The sequence below is a fragment of the Chiloscyllium plagiosum genome, unplaced genomic scaffold (assembly GCF_037043375.1).
Source record: "Chiloscyllium plagiosum isolate Xiang-an unplaced genomic scaffold, Cpla_swu_hap1 HiC_scaffold_12, whole genome shotgun sequence".
Taxonomy (NCBI): domain Eukaryota; kingdom Metazoa; phylum Chordata; class Chondrichthyes; order Orectolobiformes; family Hemiscylliidae; genus Chiloscyllium; species Chiloscyllium plagiosum.
The window spans coordinates 42139860-42153673 of NW_028270150.1; the positions used below are offsets into that span (position 1 = coordinate 42139860).

Sequence of the window (13814 nt, forward strand, 5' to 3'; positions counted from 1 at the left end):
AAGTTTTTCTCCTTTCTCCTTTTGTAAATTATCATAGCACCGAAGTCTTTTGGAGGAGTCCTTTTCTGATTTCACTACTGACTGGTCTATCTCATACTAAAACTGTGCCTGCTAATTTTAGGTTCCTCTAACAGAGGAAATTTGTTCTCTATTTTCATCCTCTTGAAACCCTCAATCTTTTTAGCCACTCCAAATTTGATCATACCATCCCGCTTCAATACAGTGGTCAGCTCTACAATTTACTCATCTTACCTGATTCCCTCAATCTCTAACCAGTCCTTATCACAATTACTGGAACTTTGGGATCCTGCTTGGATTTCCAAAACAATAACAGAAAGGGCTATAATATACCCCACTGCAGGTGTCTGTTAAGGAATGAGATGACAGTTATTATAGTCAATGAATCATTCATATGTTTGACTTTATATATAATTGCCAATTATATGCTGAATTATGATTTGGAAAATACATTCAAATATCCAACCATTGTAGTCACTATTTTAAGTAGAGTACAAACAATTTTTCGACCAGTTTTTCCAAGTTTCTAAGTTCCAAGATAATTAAAATTACATCAGTGACTAAATTTCAAAGCTATTTCATTGGTTCAAAAGTGCTTTTGGGCATCCAGAAATCATGAAACATGCAATATAAACATAAATAATTTTCTTGGGCTAAGAGTTACAGAAGTAGGGACATGTTTCTTGGTCAGTGCTACACTAAAATATATGTTTCAAATGTACAAATTTAACACAGAAATACACAGAAGTTATCAATGAAGCAATAATTTGAACTTCAGTTCTGTGCACCCTTATTTTGAAAGCATTATTGATCAGATCTGCTTCCTCAGATAAGCAATAGGTTAGTTTGGCTATTTCTTCTCAACTAAAAAAAAGCTAATTGCAGAGATAGAGACAGATTTAAATTAATACAATCTTATTGCTACTCACAGTGATGGTCCAGGTGCAGTCAATTTTGGGAGGATAGTAACGAGGGTAGTAGGGTGAGCTCAAGGAGCCATTCCAGGATATTAGGTTACCACCACAACCTTGTGAGGGAAGGAACCAATTGTTTCTTTATATCTCAAAGTATTTAGAAATATCACAGTCTAATAACAGAGCAGACTAAAATCACAGAGCTCATGGCTGCTTATCACAAACTTTCTTGTCTGTATTATACTCTCATACAAGTGTCTCAAAACAAAGATGTGAAAAATAGTAATATTTCTCCATGTTAAGTATATTTTAATTATAGTTCTTCTACAGTTGAGAATAGGAGCTGATATTAGAACTATGAAGGGAAATATTAAATTTTCTGCAATTCTGCTCTGTCCTTTTTATTGTTATTCACTGAGATTCTGAGGAAGTGGAAGGTATATTTGATTTTCAGATTTGCCACATCTGACCTCAAGACAATTAAATCATGTTGTAGAAGTGATGAGAAGCAGCATTTAATTAATATAAAACACAGTACTGCTAGAAATAAAAACTATTTTTCAATCTTAACATTGCCAAATCATACATATTCTATTCAGCTCTGCTGTAGGAGGATAGGGATTTTCTGTTCTATAAAGTTCCCCTAGCATGCAGAGAAGATTGCTGATAAACACTGTTCACAACTGATAGAAATGATGTGGTGAAGGTAGTTTGTGAATTGTGTGTTTTATTAAAAGCTCATGAAGAGTACCACCAATGTATGTTACTACTGCAGGCTCTTCAAAATAAAAGGCATCACATATGACGCACTCCAGTTTCTTTATAATCAATTGGCTCAGAGATGATATTATACACCCCAGGAGCAGGTGAGATAAAAATCCTGGCCTCCTGAGAACATTACCATTGCACCAGAAGAGCAGCTAATTCAAATGTTACCAACTATTAGAATGGGCTTTGAACCAACTTTCCTGAGCATTTAGGTTAGGGTATTGAATTACAAGTCGAACAACATTACCACTACACCACCATCTCCTTCAATATGGCTAGCTGCAAATCAACCTTTCAAAGATGTTAATGCACACCTTTCGTGCAATGGAACTTGAACCCATGCCTCTTGGCTGAAAGATAGGGATGCTACCACTGCACCAAACGCTTTCAGAGGTTTTAAAAGGTTTCACCTGCTCCCAAAATCTGATCCTTGGTATTTTTGCCTTCCACTGTAATTTTACAAGCTAAATTTGGGTTGTGAGTGTGCATTGTCTCTAATTTCCCACAATTAATCAATGGGATAACTTTCCCTAACTTCCCTTTCAGTAGTATTTTGTTCAGATGTTTTTGAAGATGTCACAAAATTTATTATTCACGTAAAATTTCAATGATGGGTTCAGTGCATTTGTGTGAGAAAGCATTGGAGAAAAACATTAGTATTCTACATATAAAGAAAAATGTCAGATTTTGCTTTGTATTCCATAAAATACAGAAAGTAAATAAACATCAGGAAGGGGATAAATATAGAAGGAGACAACAGCCAGAGGAGTAGCAAGAGAGAAAAAGAGATAAGGAAAAGAGATTGTATATTAAAGTTATTTTGATTTTCAGTCAAAAGTAAATGCATTTTAAGTCAACTAATTATCAACTGTGTTTGATAATTACTAATTCCTTTTATCCAAGAGAGAGAAATCCTAAACGCTAACAACTAGAAAACAGAGAGGTTGAATAATGGTGCTAAACAGCATGATATAAAGTCACCATAGTCTTACCAGAGACAGTGTTGCTCTTTCATTAAAGAGAGACCACTGGTGGTGGTTTAACCTGAGGGTCACCATATCTCAGATAGCAACAGACGTTGAGAAGGAGACACCTTTGTAGTAACCTCAGCCAGTGCAGGAATTGAACCCACACTATTGGCATCAGTCTGCATCACAAGCCAGCTATCCAACCAACATAAGAGGGAAGTAAAATTGAGAAAATTCACTCCAGTCTCCCCTCTCAATCTAATTAGACTTTTTGCCCAGTGTTGAATTTTGAAAGCAAATAAATATTAGACTAAATCACTTTGGCTGGGACAGGAGGTTTGGAGCTATAGGACAAGGCTGAATAGGCTGGGGCTTTTTTCTCTGGAGTGTTGGACAATGAGGGGTGACCTCATATAAACTTTATAAAAGTTTATAAAAATCATGAGGGGCACTGATAGGGTAAATATTAAAGGTCTTTTTCCTAGGGTGGGGGAGTCCAAAATTAGAGGACATAGGTTTAAGATGAGTGGGGAAAGATTTAAAAAGGGTAAAATTTTCATGCAGTGGGTATGGATCAAGCTGCCAGATGAAGTGGTGGAGGTAGGTACAATTACAACATTTAAAAGGCATATGCTCTTCCTGATGAAGGGTTTATGCTTGAAACATCGACTCTTCTGTTCCTCGGATGCTACCTGACCTGCTGTGCTATTCCAGCACCACACTGTCCAACTCTGATCTCCAGCATCTGCAGTCCTCACTTTCTCCTAGGTATATGAATAGGAAGGGTTGGGAGCGATATGGACTAAATGTTGGCAGATGGGACTAGGTCCGATTGGGGTGTCTGGGCAGTGTGAATGAGTTGGACCAAAGGGTCTGTTTCTGTGCTGTATGATTCTGTAACCTCCTACATTATTAACAATGTTTAGCTGCAATGGGCACAAAGAAGTCTATTTTGTCCACCTACTGGTTCAATTTAAGGTTTAAATTTGAATAAAATCAGAAGACCTGATATTCATTATATCACTCAAAATACTTTTCGAATAATATTTTATTATTGCTAAGAGACATGTTATTAGGGCTTTAGTCTTGCATTCATCAGACAAATGTAAAAATACCAAATCGCAAAGGGAGCAAAAATTTATACTCTATGAGATTTGGGTTTTGGAATTCTATCCTGATGCATATAAATTGTTGTTCCTTTTGAAATTTGATACTCTTGCATCTATCCTGATGATTTGCAAACAAAATGTTTGATCAGTATCTTGTTTTTTTCAGCATTAATCAAGTTTTGATGTATCAAGTGAATATTATTATAAAAAATTGAAAACTACCTCTTTTTCGAACAGCCTCAAAATATGCTTTAAATACAGAACCAACTCTTGGTACATTTGAGGAAAATGTCACCAACATCACATTGCCTGATGAAGTCAATCTGATAACTGGAGGATTCCAAGTTACAGGCGAACCACACCAACTGAAAAAAAAATTGTGTTTTGTTTATTCAACATGAAGAATTTGCTAAATTTAGACTTATTTGAGTGGTGATTTGGGAGAAGTTTCTCTAATTTATGCATTTTTGTTAGAAAAATTGCATTGAAGAATTATTCACTTTCAAGAATCTGAAAGATGAAGAACTAAAAATTGAACCTAAACTATATTTTCCATAAGCATTTAACAATAACACTGTCTAAAGTACTTTACTTTACTTGGAGCACAGTTATTTTGCAAAAATGTATATACCAGATCATACGGTGTTGAATACAGGCCCAGATCCTCCAGTGTTTGGATTTTTTGAGACTGGGTATACACTGAAAGATGCACATTGAGGCCTCTCAGAGGTATGCACTGACTACATTGTAACTGCTCGGGAAGTTTAAACTTCCAATGAGAAATTATCTGGTGTTTGGAACCCTTTGAAAAACATCCCCAACACTGAGTTAGAATCATAAACTTTAGCAGTTTCTGACTTCATTACTTTAATTAGAGGGATTATCTCTTGTTCCAAGTCTTGGTTAAATATGAAGCTGATCCCGACCTCTCCAACTCACCTCTGGATGCTCAGTCACTCACACTGGCTCCAGTCCAAACCCCTAATCCTTCCCCCACAGCCATCTGACTGATGTTACATCTGTACATCACAATGACTTAACTGAGCCCCATCCTCAAACACCCATCAACTCCCTTCATTCCCAGAAACATGAGCACACCTCTAATCCATCCTACCTTCTCAAAAGATTTGTTCATGAATATTGCGTACAGTTTTGGTCTCCTTCATATCGGAAGGATGTTGTGAAACTTGAAAAGGTTCAGAAAAGATTTACAAGGATGTTGCCAGGGTTGGAGGATTTGAGCTATGGGGAGAGGTGGAATAGGCTGGGGCTGTTTTCCCTGGAGTATCGGAGGCTGAGGGGTGACCTTAGAGAAGTTTATAATATCCATGAGGGGCATGGATAGGATAAATAGACAAAGCCTTTTTCCTGGGGTGGGGGAGTCCAAAACTAGAAAGCATAGGTTTATGGTAAGAGGGGAAAGATATAAAAGGGACCTAAGGGGCAACTTTTTGATGCAGAGAATGGTACATGTATGGAATGAGCTGCCAGAGGAAGTGGTGGGGCTAGTACAATGGTGACATTTAAAAGGCATCTTGATGAGTATATGAATAGGAAGTGTTTGGAGGGATATGGGCCAGCTGCTAGCAAGTGGGGTCAGATTAGGTTGGGATATCTGATCAGCATGTGAGTTGGACCAAAGGGTCTGTTTCTGTGCTGTACACCTCTATGACTCTATGACTCGTTAGCAATGCTGGCTAGGCCAACAATTATTACTATCCCTAACTACCCAGAAACATACGGAGGCCATATCAGCTAAGGATGGCAGATTTCATTCTTGAAAGTATATTAGTAAATCAGATTTCTTTTTAAAAAAAACAACAGTCAATGGTGGCTACATTGTTACCATTAGGGTTCATTTTTATTCCAGGTTTATGTTGAAACGGAATTTCACTCTCTACTATGTTGAGATTTGGGCCCATGGCCTCAGACTTTAGCTTAGGGTTTCTGAATTACTATCCCAGTATCATTACCATGTACACCCACATCCACTTGGTATACCTTTCCCTCACACACTTAGCTTCTTCCCCTTCCCACCCCATCTGGAATCCTGCTTCCTCACTTATCTTACATAATTACCTTCTCTCAGTAGCTATCACAGCGGCTTTGGGGACCTTTAAACATGGAATACAACAGCCATTACTCTAAAAGAGGTACTTTTTATTTTAACCAATCTATTCCATGACTGCCTGTATGGTTTGTTGGACTGTTTCTGTTATGAAGGCTCCTGCCCCAATACTGCTGGAAATGTGTGAACGGTCAACATTTTCTTTTAATCTTGGCTGGAAATAGACACTCTTAATCAAACATTTCAGACCCTTCTCAATGATACCTGAAGTTTATGAACAGTCTTCAAATTTTCATAGTTTCATAACAGTTCTCTGTACTTTGGACCATGTGGTTATAATGAACTGAAAATGTTTAAATTTCAGTACATTTATGCATGTGTTTCCACAAACAGACCACTTCACATAAAAACCCACATGATCCAAACATGAACTACGAAAGCAATTTTGCTCAGGATTTTTCTCAGAGGTTCTCCAGATCAGCTACCATAAAACCCATGCAATTGATGTTTCCATTGATTAGCACTTACAGTGGCTCACTCGTCACAAGAACCCCTGACAACATCATCAACATTTGTGTTAGTGTTTTGCTTAGGATTCCTGGTGCAAATACAGAAACATGATTCACAAACTATAACCATGAATGATACAGTTAGACTTGGGACTGTTGCATGACAAGCCAACTGAAAGCTTTATTTAGGTTGTGGTCTCAGTTTAGCTTCCAGTTTAAACTGATTGTTTGTCGCACTACTACACTTATTTTTCATTAAACACCAGAAGTCAGACAAACAAAGGTAAAATGCCACATTTACTCCTTTCAGGAAACAAACGTTGAAGCTAGGAGATAATTTATCACCATTGTGGCATGAACATATGGTTTCACTGTATTGAAGTAATTAACACCAAATGCCTACTGCCTTACCGTGTTATTATTTTGTTCTGTACAGGAAGTAGGAAATCATAGGCTGATAGTTTATGGATTGCACAGTTTCCTGGAATTGCCCCATGTAGGGTCAGGATCACTAAGTGTACAATATGGCCTGATGGAACTCGGAGCCGCCACTGGTAATAGGATCTCTTTGGGAGTGTCAATGTCAGTGTCCGATTGTTGCCTGGTTTTGCATATAGATCAAAAGAAATCGCTGCAAAATGAGAGAAGTAAATCTTACAGAGCAACACAAAACATAACTACATTAGTTTATAACGTGATCAAATTGTAAGGATAATTTAAAATGGCAAAAGGTGCAATACCCTATTTAAAACAAAAAGATTGAAGGAGATACACATACTATAAGCAAAGGGCCAAGTAAAGCAAGAATTTTAGTCACCGAGGTCAAATTTCCTTATCATTTAAAACTGTTCAACATCTAAGAAGCCATACTGCCTTGCAGCTATAAACAAAAATGGCTAAGTGTTATAACTTACGAATAAATTAATAAATAGCCTGGTAATAGATTTCTACATTTTTCACATTCATGGTGCTGCATGTTTCCTTTTAAATCCTGTCTGAAATCACTAACTTCTTCATCAGGGACTGATACATTTGGCAATTTACAAATGCTGGTTTGTTCACTTGCATGAACCCTTCAGAGGTGCACTATCCTGGGAAGCTGGTGAACCATACACTCCTACCCACTATCAGGTTTAAGATTTTCTTGGATTTATTTCAATCTGCTCAGCACAAATCAACCAATCCCAACCACCCACCCCCCTCCCCCCCCACATCCCAACCCCAATCTCACTTGTAGGCTGCAAATACTGGCTTTCTAAAAGGTTATGATTTTCATGCAGAAATCCACAAGCTGAAAGACAACCTGAAATAAAAACTCCTACAGCCCATAAAATCAATGTTTTGAATTATATGACATTGAAAATAATAAGATTTTATTAATTCAAAAAAAGTCATAAGAACCAGGGGAAATCCAAATACCTGAGCATAAAAGACTGATCTTTCTCCTATAAACCCAGTGATCTCCTTCATGGAACAATAACATTTTCCACAACTTCCCATTTTGAAATGAATCACTCAATACTCCTATTAAGCAGCATTTGTAAGCTTTAATTCTAGTTCTTAATGAATATTGAACTAGTCCCTTTTAAAAGTATAGATTGACCCAAATGATCACTTTCTGCAGGAAATGATAACTGGACATTTCCTCAATGGTTCTCTCCATTGGTCACTGAATTCCAGAAGAACATTCAGGCAACTACTGGCAAATGAACGTACTGTCAATTTTCTGCAAAGGGAAAGTCAGCCTATGTGAAGATGCCCGAAGGAAATTCCAGAATTTTGAAAAACTCTCTAACCCTGTTTGAGACCTGAGTGCTTTGTACTGTACTTGCACTGACTGCATGCTAAGCATATTGCTACACAATAAATTATTTCCACTAGCTTAAAAACAACTTAAGCACCTACATCAATAAGCAGAGGGAGTATGGTTTAAAATCTAAAAAGAATTTACCAGTCTCTCACTGCGGTTATGATAATATAACACGTGAGATCCATATCATAATCATGGAAAATTAATTAAGGCTGACTAATTTCCTAAAATAGGACTTCTCAAAGTGGAGAGGTCTGTTTAAGAGCCCAAGTGGAGTTGCAAGCTGAAAATCTTCAGATGCAAGCTCAGAGACGACAACAGCTGCTTTGTAGCTTAGTACCTTATCCTAGTCCAACCCAGCCTGGCCCTGCCCAGCCCCCACCCCAGGCCCAGCCCAGCCCAGCCCAGCACAGCCCATCCCAGTCCGTACCAGCCCAGCCCTGCCCGGCCCGTCTGTCTGTCCCAGCCCGTCCCAGTCCATCCCAGCCCAGCCCGGCCCAGCCCTGCTCTCACAGGTTCATTCTTCTGCACCCTCTGCTCTCATGGGTCTTTCCTGTGAACACTGGGCTCACTATTCTCATATTGGAGTTATAACAATGTTGAAGCCACGAAATGGGATCACCATGGGAGAAAGCTTTTAAAGTAACGTTTTAAAAATTGTGAGGTTTTTCATGATTTTGATTTGTTCAGATCTGTAAATGCCATCAATGACCTTTTAACTGCATAGAGTGACATATTGATGGAGGGCGGAGATAATATCAGCTCCATGGCTCTCGGGGGACTCTAACACACAGAAGAACAAAAGAGAGATGATAAGTCTATTTGTCATTTAGAAAGCAATAGGAAATGTTCTTCATACTTTCTCAACCAGTGGCAGCTCATTGAGAATCTCTGGTGCACAATCAGGGTTACATCTTCGAAAATACATGATTTACATGCTGACATAGCTCAAAGAGGAAGGTGAATTGGCAAATAGTGAGTGGTGAGTCTCAGCTATTCGTCCTTACTAATTAAATGTTATATTTGTTCAGACCTTCAAAGCAGCAGCAATCACATGCAAATTAATACACCACACACAGATTTTCCTGTTAGCTCATTGGTGCTGCATGTTTCTTCCAGACTGTTCTGATTCTGCCTGTTAAAGAAAGGTGCAGTGTAGCATCCCTCAGGAAACACTATCAGAAGTGAGTCAATTCAGGAGAAGACAAGACACACCCCTTTTAATGACATTGCTGACATTTGCTAAATTCAAAGGCCCTGAATATGATTGTAAGTGAATGTGTGTGTGATTGGTCAGTGAATGAACAGGTAATTGGGTGTGTGGGTGAATGAGTAGATGGGGATAAGTAGGTGAGAAGTAGGATGAGTGGGTAGTTCGGTAGGGTGAAGTGATGGGTGAGATAGATTTGTGGGTGAGTGGGTAGTCAAGACAAGATTGCTTAGGTGGGAACAGTGGATTAGACAGGTCAAGGGGTTAGTCACATCAAGCTGGTAGGTAGTCAGATGGTCAATTAGGAGGACCGGGGATGGGTTGTAGTCAAGTCAATTTGGGTTGGGGGAGAGATGGTCAGCAGGTAGTCAGGGCATTCAGGAGGGAACATGGAGTTACTCATCTGTTAGACAGGATTTTAATCTATCAATCGCTTTGTAAACTGCCCAGGTATATACCCTGAATTTACACTGATGTGTCCAACTCAAACTCAGCTGGTACCATTTGTGGGGAGCACAGCCATTTCCCATCAGAAGTATAAACTTCTTACTTAAGTCCGCACTTCAGGACTTCCATAAGGTTTTGACATGGACCTTCAATTGTACATTGTACAATCTCCAATGATTCAGAAGATGGAAAACTTCATCAATTATCAAAATTAAATAAACAGCACACCAATAAGATATTATTAATAATTAAATATTATTAATAATAAATATTAAATAAAAACTTCAGTTTTTATGTTGCAGTTTGGTTGAAATTTCCTATTTTGTGCACTCAAATTCACAGCATGATTACACCAACTTACTATCTCAAAGAAAAGGACTGGCATTACTTTATCTCAGAGCTGTCACATAGTGCCTCATAGTTTTTACTTTGTGAAGTGCAGTCTCTGTTAAGTAGTTAATGCGGCGACCAGTTTGTGAACAGTCAGCCCCAATCAACAGCATTAACTAATTAATGTAGCAAACCAAAGGAATGGAGTTTTGGAGATAATTAATGACAGTTATCCATTGTGGTTTGATGTAGTGCAATATTATTCATTGTTATCAAGCAGATTAGAGATATATTTTAAAGATACACATTATGTTTTCAATAAAAGTGTCAATGGCCATATTATGGTGTTGTCTATGTCAGAGCTAATGAAGGATTACGTTACATTAGTTGAAAAATATTGCATTGTTTAAGTTATGATGTGCAAGTGCTGGTGTTGGACTGGGGTGGACAAAGTCGGAAGTCACATAAAACCAGGTTATTGTCCAACAAGTTTATTTGAAATCACAAGCTTTTGGAGTACTGCTCCTTTGTCAGGTAACTCCACTTGGTGAAGGAGCAGCACTCTGAAAGCTTATGATTTCAAGTAAGCCTGTTGGACAATAAGCTGGTGTTGTGTGACTAATGACATAGTTAGAGTTGACAATTCAAAGTTCTTAAATAGACAAAGACAAAATCTATAAAGCACTGCAAGTTTCTCTGATAAGATGGAAATATTAAAGATGAGAATGTGCAAAATAATGGGAGAATAACAATATCAATGGTTAGAATATTTCAAAATTGGGAATGTCTCATTTAATGTTTTCAGCTACAACATGAGGTGTTACGCTTCTTTATAACTATGATAAAAAAGGCTATTGCAGTGACAATGTGGTGGTGCTCCACTGTGCTTTAGTTTGCAATAGGATTATATGTGTTGACAGCAATAATTCTACATCCAAAATGTCTGATGTTTGCCTGCACCGATACCAAGAGGAGACCAGTCATAAGTCCGTAGGGAGACTAACAAGTCAATCAGTACCCCCCCAGGATCACCCTAGGGAACCTTCCCGTGACTGATTCAAGAGTGGCACAAATTTAGAGAAAAGTTTACTCTCAAAATGGGTGGTCAGACCACATGTAGAGGCCTTGTGCTGAGCTGCTATACTGTAATGTCTATTTGAAATTTCCTACCTTGCTGCAATATCAACCCTTTAATGTTGTCCTATTTTTAACTTGTTTTTCAGCTCTATAAGAAATGCTACTACTTTTAGTCTTCTCCTGTATCCAAGAATTGAACCTAGGTATTTGTACCTAAGAGGTTGCCAAAAGAGGGCAGACATTGTGAAAGCTTTTCACTGTTCTCCTACAATGGAGTATATGTGACAATAAAAGGACATTGCATATTGGAAAGAGAAAACTAAAGAAGCAAAAGGAAAAAAATAGCTTAAAATGGGAATAAAACTTCTTTGTTTTTTATTTGTTAAGACTTGTATATCCTAAAACTCCGATGATGGGCTGTTAAAAACTCCAATGATGAGCTGTTGAAGACAATGTAATGTGATTAACATTAGAAACATGCGTAATAATGATGATGATAATGGAAGTGAACAGAAGTTCGAACTGTGTGAAAAGATTTGTGTATACAGCAAAATGTACAAAAAGGAGTGTTTGCAAAAGGTTTCAATAAACTCCATCAGCATTAACTTGACAGAGCAAACAGAATTAGACCCAAACACAGTATAACAAGGTGCTGGTGTTAGGGCTCCATGGTAAACTTCAAAGTGCTAATGTTACTGGCCAACATGATGCACAACTTGAAGCTGTAGTCATGATTTGGAGATGCCGGTGTTGGACTGGGGTGTACAAAGTTAAAAATCACACAACACCAGGTTATAGTCTAGCAGGTTTAATTGGAAGCACTAGCTTTCGGAACATCGCTCCTTCATCAGATGATAGTGGAGGGCTCAATAGACAATAGACAATAGGTGCAGGAGTAGGCCATTCTGCCCTTCAAGCCTGCACCACTATTCAATATGATCATGGCTGATCATTCTTAATTAGTATCCTGTTCCTGCCTTATCTCCATAACCTTTGATTTCACTATCATTGAGAGCTCTATCCAACTCTTTCTTAAATGAATCCAGAGACTGGGCCTCCACTGCCCTCTGGGGCAGAGCAACCACACAGCAACCACTCTCTGGGTGAAGAAGTTTCTCCTCATCTCTGTCCTAAATTGTCTACTCCGTATTTTTAAGCTGTGTCCTCTGGTTCGGCACTCACCCATCAGTGGAAACATGTTTCCTGCCTCCAGAGTGTCCAATCCTTAAATAATCTTATATGTCACAATCAGATCCCCTCTCAGTCTTCTAAACTCAAGGGTATACAAGCCCAATCGCTCAAGTCTTTCAGCGTAAGGTAATCCTGCCATTCCAGGAATTGACCTCGTGAATCTATGCTGCACTCCCTCAATAGCCAGAATGTCTTTCCTCAATTTTGGAGACCAGAACTGCACACAGTACTCCAGGTGTGGTCTCACCAGGGCCCTGTACAGCTGCAGAAGAACCTCTTTGCTTCTATACTTAATCCCTCTTGTTATGAAGGCCAGCATGCTAATAGCCTTCTTCACTACCTGCTGTACCTGCATGCTTACCTTCATTGACTGGTGTACAAGAACACCCAGATCTCTTTGTACTGCCCCTTTACCTAAATTGTTTCCATTTAGGTAGTAATCTGCCTTCATGTTCTTGCCACCAAAGTGGATAACCATACATTTATCCACATTAAACTGCATCTGCCATGCATCTGACCACTCACCTAACCTGTCCAGGTCACCCTGTGATCTCCTAACATCCTCCTCACATTTCACCCTGCCACCCAGCTTAGTATCATCAGCAAATGTGCTAATGTTATTACTAATACCATCTTCTATATCATTAACATGTATTGTAAAAAGCTGCAGTCCCAGCACTGATCCCTGCGGTACCCCACTGGTCACTGCCTGCCATTCTGAAATGGAGCCGTTTATCACTACTCATTGTTTCCTATCAGCCAACCAACTTTCAATCCAAGTTAGTACTTTGCCCCCAATACCATGCGCCCTAATTTTGCTCACTAACCTCCTATGTGGGACTTTATCAAAAGCTTTCTGAAAGTCCAGGTACATTACATCTACTGGATCTCCCTCGTCCATCTTCAGTGTTACATCCTCAAAAAATTCCAGAAGATTAGTCAAGCATGATTTCCCTTTCATAAATCCATGCTGACTCTGACCTATCCTGTTACTACTATCCAGATGTGTCGTAATTTCATCCTTTATAATAGACTCCAGCATCTTTCCCACCACTGAGGTCAGACTAACTGGTCTATAATTTCCTGCTTTCTCTCTCCCACCTTTCTTAACAAGTGGTACAACATTAGCCACCCTCCAATCCGCAGGAACTGATCCTGAATCTATTGAACTCTGGAAAATAATCACCAACGCATTCACGATTTCTCGAGCCACCTCCTTCAGTACCCTGGGACGTAGACCATCAGGCCCCGGGGACTTATCAACCTTCAGACCTAACAGTCTCTCCAACACCAATTCCTGGCAAATATAAAATTCCCTTAAGTTCAGGTCCTTCAGCCACTGTTACCTCAGGGAGATTGCTTGTGTCTTCCCCAGTGAACACAGAGCTGAAGTAC

At 38.9% G+C, this 13814-nt stretch overlaps 1 protein-coding gene across 1 annotated transcript in view; it reads right to left on the reverse strand.

Moving 5' to 3' along the window:
- Window positions 1-13814, reverse strand: part of LOC122555509 (suppressor of tumorigenicity 14 protein homolog) — an 83936-nt gene that overhangs the window by 37629 nt on the left and 32493 nt on the right. The window contains exons 7-10 of the mRNA XM_087992712.1: window positions 6766-6985; window positions 4000-4142; window positions 948-1045; window positions 253-365 (exon numbers count right to left, since the gene is read on the reverse strand). Of these exons, the coding sequence (XP_087848838.1) occupies window positions 253-365; window positions 948-1045; window positions 4000-4142; window positions 6766-6985 (574 nt within the window). The remainder of the gene's footprint in view (window positions 1-252; window positions 366-947; window positions 1046-3999; window positions 4143-6765; window positions 6986-13814) is intronic.